The sequence below is a fragment of the Carlito syrichta genome, unplaced genomic scaffold (genome assembly GCF_000164805.1).
Source record: "Carlito syrichta isolate Samal-C Ts95f unplaced genomic scaffold, Tarsius_syrichta-2.0.1 Scaffold303180, whole genome shotgun sequence".
Taxonomy (NCBI): domain Eukaryota; kingdom Metazoa; phylum Chordata; class Mammalia; order Primates; family Tarsiidae; genus Carlito; species Carlito syrichta.
In genome coordinates, this window is record NW_007247276.1 from 320,227 (window position 1) to 328,637 (window position 8,411).

An 8,411-nucleotide genomic window follows, 5' to 3' on the forward strand; every position below is an offset into this window, starting at 1 on the left:
TTTACCTAAAACTATACATTTAGTACAAGACCGAGAAACAGTGAGCACTTAATAAATGTAAATAAGTAAAAGAACCGCCCTGGGCCCGGACCTGACTAGCCCTAAGTAAACGTGTTTTAACCTCTCTGACTATACATATGTAAAACATTTTCACACGTGCACAAACTACGTATGCATTAATATATACAGGCATAGAAAAATCCGGGAAGGTACAGACTGAGCCACAAGACTGGATCTTCTCTGGGCAAGGAGGCGCACAGGGCCAAGGTGCTGTGATAAAACATGAAAAGCGTGGACACAAAGACATTTCACACATTGCGTACCTTCAACAGGGGAAACATACAAAGCACGCCCCTGCTGACGCAGAGCCCTGAGGGTTCCGTAAGGGAAAGCAAGACTGAGTGTCCTTGGCTACAGAATTTCTCTTGCTGCTTTTTCACCTAGCGGTTGCTCCATGGGTTCCTCCCGTCTCGAGGGGCACCCGAGAAATAAAGGGAAATGGAAAAAGCCAGCAAGGCCATGACCTACTCCTACAGACATCAGCTCCGAGCCTCTTCTCACGTGGTAGATGAAGGGCAAAGCAGGAAGGTTGGGGGTTGAAGGCGGAGCCTCGCTGCTCTGACCTTGAGACTCTCAAAGGTCTGGCTAAGGTCAAAGGTGTTTTCATCTTGAAGGGTCAAAGCTCAAAGCAAGTTTGATGGAGAGTATTAAAACAGGGAATCATGTAGGTTATGGGGAAAAGTGCTTAGCACAGCTGCGCAGCTTAACCAGAACCAGGTCGTGAGAGGGTGCTGCAAAACGAGGTCCCACGTCAGCTCGCTCCCCCTAGTCCATCTGACGCTGCAAGAGGCTGCAGAATACTTAAGCATCTAGCCGCGCTGCATCTCCAGACTAAATGCATTACCCAAATCTCTAACAGGGCAAAGAAATGGCATGGAACTCCCAATGTCAGATTTTAGTACACCCGACTGAACAAATCTATGAGCTGTGAACTGCTAATAAAGACAAGTAAATCAATACTTATCAACTTTATCTTGCTATCTTTAGAAAAGTTCATAATCATAAAATTAAAAATATCTCTAGCTGATTACATATTACTGAATTTTTTGACATTAATTCACCAATAAATGTAAACCTTTTAAACTACAAGTAAATCTTCTCATTTTAACTCATAAAATGATTGACATATAAAATTATTTATATCATAATCACCCATAATGGAAAAAATTAAGTACACCACCTATGTGACAATATGCTTAGTGGTTAAGAACGAAGTCTCAGGACCTGGACTGCCTAGATTCAAATCCCTCTGCCACTAACCAACTGTGAACCCTTTAGTAAGTTACAGTCTCTCTTGCCTCAGTTTCATCTGTAAAATGGAAGTAATAACAAGCAATTGCCCTTCATGTTCTGTTGAGGATTAATGACATTATTTAAAATGTTTTGAACGACACTTGGCATATACAATTGTCAAATGCTATCATTTGGTTAAATTTTAACAAAGACAGGCTAACACCATCTCATGCTTTCAAAAGGATGTGCTCATTAAAGAGACTACCAACATGAAAAAACTTTCCACTCTTATGAAAACCAGAACTGTATTAAAACGCACGACGACAGGCTCACATACCTGTTTGGAATACTAGTTCTTTCCCTCCCACACCTGCTGCTTCCAGGTTAATAAATGCACGAATCAAGCCGGCCCAAGGGTGCTGAGTAATGAAACCATGACTGGCCTTAAAGAGAAGGAAAGAAAACAAACACTGGTTAAATAGTCTTAAATTATCAAATTTAAACTTACTTTGCTTACGCGAAGTGTCAAGAAAGGCTATCTTGATGAGGTAAAGAATATAAGAACAAAATGACCACTCTTCAAAGGCAGAACCCGGAAGCATCTTCAGCTTCTCTTTCTTCGCATGACGGCTGTGTGCCTCATGGGTGTGGCAAGTCGCCCATGACAGAAGGCAGCCTGATCACCACAGGGGTGCCAACTACCACCCGGGATGAGCACAAGGCTGCGCAAAGGAGAGGGCAAAGCGGACCTAAGAGAAGAGACGGCCTGTGTGGCTGGGCATTCATGCTGTGTTGGGCGACTGCCTCAAGACACCCTGAAGCTTCAGTGTCACGGCAAACCTCAGGAAGGTAATTAGCCATCAACGAGCCTGTTTATGAATCCAACACCACCAAGATAACCTGAGTGTTATCTGAGTTTTAAGTGGCTGGCAACTGCCTAAAGTACTGCAAGGTACAACGTTTCATTTGCATATCGCTTCACAAACTACTCACATGAATAATAAAAATGCACGTTGTTAGTTATTATTTTCATCATTATTCAAACCTAGTAATTAAAACAGGAGAGTCTCACTTGCAATACATTTTCCTCAGCACCATTAAAGAGAAATATGACAGCATGATGTAAGGCTTCTGAAGACGTGGACAAGACGCGAAGGACTTCAAGCATCACTGAGCAGCTAACTGCATCATCACTGGCACCTTCAAATCAAAAAACAGATTTGCTTCTCAGGTTTTAAAACTTCAATAGTATATACCACGATGAATAAGAACGGAGTTTTCTCCTCAGAGAAGTATCGCAATGACGCAATGACCAGAAGCACAGCTCCATCATCATCAAATGACAATTGCTCTCCCCAGCAGTAAGCTCCACAGGGGCGGGGATCTGTGCTATACTCCCTGACTCACTCTTAATGCCTAGAACCATGCCTGGCCTCGCTTATAATACCTGCTGCCTAAGTCAACCAGTTGAGACCCAAAGTCATACTGAAAACTGGCATTTTCAGCAGCCCAAGGAAACATGTTCTGTACCTACTCTGAATTCCACATCCTCTGTAATACTCTCACTTCTGGTGCTCACAGCTTCCTGTGCCATCTCCCACTGCCACCCAGTCCTTGCTTGCTTTCCTGCCAAAATCATTAAAGCTGCAGAACAATCCACATCTACAGAGGGGTCAGATGGTGACTCTTTTTTTTTTGCAGCTTCTCCCTGGGGATCAAGTGAAGGAAAAGCACAGGAAGACACCAAAGCCAGTAAGACACAGGAAGGGAGACGAACAACCAAGCAGCATACCTAGTCACAGAACTGACTAGTCAAATCTCTTGACTGCTTCTTGATTAATTCAGAAACTTTATGTGTTAATGAAAAGTAACTATAAAGATGACTTGAGTGCCTTGCTTTCTTAAAGTTAAAGGAACTGACTGAATATTTGATGATACCAAAGAATTACTGTGAGGTTTTTTTTTTTTAGGTGAGGCAATTCATGGTATTTACTGTAAGCATATCAAAAACGACCCTTGTCTTACAGCTAGACAGACGGAAATACTTGCAGAGGACCCACTGCAGCTAAGATCTGCTTCAAAATAATCAAGGAGGAAGGAGGTAGAGGAAGAAAAAAGATTGGACTGTTCAAGCTGAGTGGTGGGTACATTGGGTTTAATTAAAAATTTCTGTTTTTAGCCAGGCATGGTGGCTCACACCTGTCATCCCAGCACTTTGGGCAGCAAGAGGACTGCCTGAGCTCATGGGTTCGAGACCAGCAGAAGGATCGCCTGAACCCAGCAGGTCACGGCTGCAGTGGCCATGAGCGTACCACTGCACTCCAGCCTCGGGGACAAAGTGAGACTTCAATTAAAAAAAAATTAAAATTTTAGCCGGGCTCGGTGGCTCAGCCTGTAATCCCGCGCTTTGGGAGGCTGAGGTGAGTGGATTGCCTGAGCCCGTGGGTTCAAGACCCGCCTGGGCAACTTGGCAAGACTTCATCTCTACAATAAATCAAAAATTAGCCAGGCGTGGTAGCGCATGCCTGTAGTTCCAGCTACTTGGAAGGCTAAGGCAGAAGGACAGCCAGAGCCCAGCAGGTCAAGGCTGAGGTGGCCGGAAGCGGTCACTGCACTGTAGTCTGGGTGACAGAGTGAGACTCCAACTCAAAAAAAAAAAAAAAAAAAAGTGTTTGTATTTACATTTGAAATTTTCCATAATAAAAACCTTAAAGATAAACACTATTGTGACCCAGACAATAACAGTTCTGAGTTTACACACTGGGAGGCAGGCTGCTAAAAGTTTAGAGTGGATTTTAGAGCAAGGAAGACTTAGAAATAAAACCGAGCTCTGTCATTTACCCTACTATTTCCTGGTCTAGAAAGCAGGCTAATCATATCTACCTCACAGGTTTGTTGCAAGGATCACACAGGATAATGCACACTGCCTAGCACCTGGCAGGCATTCAATATTAGTTTTTCCTTCTCTTTGCAAACTCAAGCATTTGTAGCCAGCTAAAATGCTTGCTTGAGCTCTGTTAAATACCAGCCCGCATTCGAGAAGAAACTACTGGATTTTATTTTAATCAAAGTGAAACAAAGCAATAATTATCTAATCACTATCAAATAGAAAGTATATGTTGCGATCAGTAAAAAATGCCACCTTACCCAAACCAAATGAATTAAATATTTTACTTTGAGACTATGACTTACTTTAAAATGAAAAGCAAAATTTTTCTTTATTCATAAAAGAGAAAGAGAAACTGAAAGGCATGTATCTGCATGGAGTTGATTAAAATGTAACCTGTCCATTTATCCTCATTTATTTTAGTGGTTCTGGTGTGTTAGAAGAGAAGTAGAAGAGGGTCAAATATCTTTAAGAAAGTGAAGAAAAGTAAGAGGACAGTATCTACAAGGGCTAGGTGGTTAACCACATCTCTTTCCATTTAGAATTAACCTTGAAATTGTAGCCACCCCTAAAATAACTCAATGTCTCTTCGACCAGTGACCTGGAACCACACGGCAGGCCCACAAAGATAATTAAGGGTTTTCCGTGGCTAGCATTACTCCTAATCGGTGTCAATTCCTGAGTCCCAGATACGCCACTAAGAACTTTTAAAAAAACACCCATCCATGCTCCATTAGTCCACCCACTAAAAGGATTTAGGTGATAGCCTATTTGACGAATGTGTGAAACACCATTTTTTTTTTTTTTGAGTTGCAGTCTCACTCTGTTGCTTTTTAACCATTTATTACTGACAGAAATTTTCTTGTGATTGTTGCTATGGGTATTCTTATAAAATTCTAGTTAAAAATGAGTTCTAATAGCTCACAAAAATGCCATCCCTTAATTATTGGACTCCACACATGTGATTTGTAACGTCTGACACTGTGTTTGTGAACAGTAGCAGAATCTGCCACCACAAAAGATGCCACTTTGGCATTCGGGTGACTGTGAGCAGAAGGCAACTGAGAAGTAGAGACGACACAAAACAAGCTCTCTGCCCTTCCCCTTTTAGCCCAAAAGCAGGCCATAAATTTACAAAGGTGTCCCATCTCCCCTCTCTACCAGGAAGTACAAAGGTTGATTATCAAAGACAACTTTAAACTCTTATCACCTTGGAGATAGCACCCGAGGAATCTACATAACAAACTTTACTAGCTACACTTTATCTGCCTTCCTACGACTGGCCAGCCCTACAGACTCAAGGTTCTTTTCTTGGTTTTGTCACTTTGCCAAAAATGTCCTGTCCTTTGTTGAAGATGCTGCATAAGTCCAATTTCTATGTCACCTCTTTGAGATGTACTCATCTTCCCTGGGTATCTCTGGTGTGCACAGGAGATAAACATGTCAATAAACTTCTGTTTGGTTTTCTCCAGTTAGCCTATCTTTGTCACGTGGGGGCCCATCCCAGCCAAGAACTGTGATGGGTAGAAGGAAAACTATTTTTCATCCTCCACATTTGTTTTGATTCTTGGACATACAGGTTTCTTACATGCTCTTAAGGAACCATGGTTCTTACTTTGCCCCTGCCAGAATGTACGCATCCTAATAGTGGGCAGAGTGACTTATTCTATTACTGCTTTGAAATGGACACAACAGACCATTCGTTTCCCCAGCACACACAAAGGTGCTTCTGCCTCTCGAGAGAAGATGTGTGCATACTGGTTTCTGAAAAAGCAAGTTATATTCTAACGCTTTCTAATTTAAAATATTCTGCTATGAATCATCTTATCAAACAAATTTTACTTTCTATTTTGTACACCCCTAGATGTTCACAACAGGCCTGCTATAAGCTCAAGCAATGCACAAGTATTAACATCAAGTAACATGTAACATAAACTTTTTAAAAAAGATTTTTCCATCCCAGGTGCTGTTCTAGTGTTTAACTTATATTTACTCCTCAAGCGCACTATTGGGAAAGTACTGTGATTTTCTCCATTTCACTGATGAAAGATTAAGCAATTTGCCAATGTGGGTGTTAACTGCACTCTAATACTCTCCTTCCTTTCAAAGGACAGCCTGACTGGGCGTGCCAGCATCACACCAGTGGTGATTAGCTAAATGCATTCCAGTGTCAATGAGGGAGCTGAGTCTGGTGCCGTCTCAGGCCTTACTTATTTCCGACGGAATGCGATGCTACCATTGTAGAATGCGGTTTTCCATTCTTCCCTTATTACAATCTTTTTTTAACTATTGAAAACATTTTTCTGAGGAATGGTATTTTAATAAATGGAGTTCAATGTAGGGGATTCTCATTCACTGGACACCTGTGATGTCAGGCACTGTCATAAACATCAAGTGTTCCATTTTGCCAAAGTGTTTTCAGAGCAAGCTCTACAAATCAATGAGGTACTCTAACAATCTGGTCCCTCAGCAGACCAAAACTCTCACTTTACAGGTCAACAGAAACCGCTGGAAGAGACATCCTCCATGCTACGCATCCCTTGAAGGCAGGGGCTGTCCTTTATCGGATATCCCCAAAGCCTAGTAGGACACCCAGTTGAACAAGCCCTTTAAGTGGCAGCGCCCAACTCCAGGACACAGGGACATGCACCGTCTGGTGACGCTGATAAGGCTGCTTTATTCTACCAGAAACAATCCAAGCCCCGCACTGAGCTGCTGGCATTAAAGGTACTAATAATAAAGGACCCAAGAGAATAATGAAAGGTTGGAGCCTAGGCTAAGTGCTACCACGCTAATTATCCTGCCTTCCATCACATCAAAGGTTTGCCCAAGAAAATGGTCTACAGAGTTGCCGAGGCAGGTTGGGGTAAGGTTAGCACACTTGCTGGGCTGTGACAACTTCAAAAAGACGGAAGAACAGGCACATACCTGGTGAGTTTGCCACTGAGTCAAAATGGCAGTTGGCCAGGACAGCATGCTGGGCTCCATCCCTGGGTTCCAGCTTTACCACAACGTTGGTGATGTTATCATAGTAGCTTGTAAAGCCTCCCAAGAAGTCAATGCTAAAAGAACCTGTGGGCCGTTGAACATCCACTGAAATCTGATGAAGGCTGTTGCGTTGCGCTTCAATCAGTTTAATCTGTTCCAAAAGGTAGCGCACCGTCAGAATTTCATTTTCTGGACTTCCTGTAGTCCTGGGGCCAATGGACGTAATGTGTTCAAGATAATCCCTGGAAGTGACCAAAAGAGTGAGGACGACAGAGGTTTGCAGGCTTGGAACTAACACCTGGCAGGGGGCAACTTTCCCACTGTGCTCCCCTTCCTCCCGCCAAAAAACTTAGTTCTTTGGCATGAAAAAGCCTGCCTTTTATTGTTTCAGACGTGCTGTGGCAATTCCTTGTGAAGTCCCATCACGGTATCTTGCCTCCCGTGAGTGGATCCCTTTCCACTTCTCCCCCATCCCCCTCCCACCTTCCCCCGTTTCAAATCAACGAAGACCAGGGGCCGGTTCAGCACGTTGACTGCCGAAGCTAAGAGGGACAAAACTCAGGCTCACTGTGCCACGCCCCGGCGGGGTATGGATTCCGGGTGACTGGTTCTGAGGAGGGGAAACCAGGGAGCAAAGGCAGTCAGCCCGGAGGGGAAGCCAGCACCGAAAACCTCGCAGTCAGCCCGGGGGGAAGCCAGCACCGAAAACCTCGCTGGCGAGGGACGGGCCCAGCCCTCCTCGGTCCCCACAGGCCGCGCAACTTCAAAACCAACTCTACCCCCCAGGGCTGCGACGACCACCAAACACTTTCGGCCTTTCCACCGCATTCCAGAGGGGGTGAGGGGTGTTCCCCAAAGTGCTGGGGCTCTCGGTCGGGCTCTCGCCGTCTCCCAGGCCCAGCACAGAGGCCCGTCGGCTCGCCGCAGCCTGGCCCTCGGCCTCCCGAGCCCCTGGGGCTACGGGCACCTGCCGCCACTCCCGGCTAATCTTTCGGCCCGTTTTCCAAGCCTGGCTCTGCTGCCCCGGCCGGTCTCCAGCAATCCTCCAGCCCCAGCCTCCCAGAGTGCCGGGTTGCCCCAAAGCCCTTAAGGCCAGCTTTCAGCGGCCAAAGGAAAAGTTCCCGAGACACAGCGGCTGCGGAAAACGCCCCGCGAGCTCACGCGTGCGCTGCGAGGCCTTTGGCTCAGTCGCCCTTCGCGGCTCGCTCGGGGTCTCGAACACCCGCACGCGGCCACGGGCCGC

At 45.0% G+C, this 8,411-nt stretch overlaps 1 protein-coding gene across 1 annotated transcript in view; it reads right to left on the reverse strand.

Moving 5' to 3' along the window:
- Positions 1–7,409, reverse strand: part of ERMP1 (endoplasmic reticulum metallopeptidase 1) — a 49,523-nt gene extending 42,114 nt beyond the window's left edge. Inside the window, exons 1-3 of the mRNA XM_008057992.1 lie at positions 7,109–7,409; positions 2,366–2,493; positions 1,631–1,736 (exon numbers count right to left, since the gene is read on the reverse strand). Coding sequence (XP_008056183.1) covers positions 1,631–1,736; positions 2,366–2,461 — 202 coding nt within the window. The 5' untranslated portion in view covers positions 2,462–2,493; positions 7,109–7,409. The remainder of the gene's footprint in view (positions 1–1,630; positions 1,737–2,365; positions 2,494–7,108) is intronic.
- Positions 7,410–8,411: the final 1,002 nt, after the last annotated feature.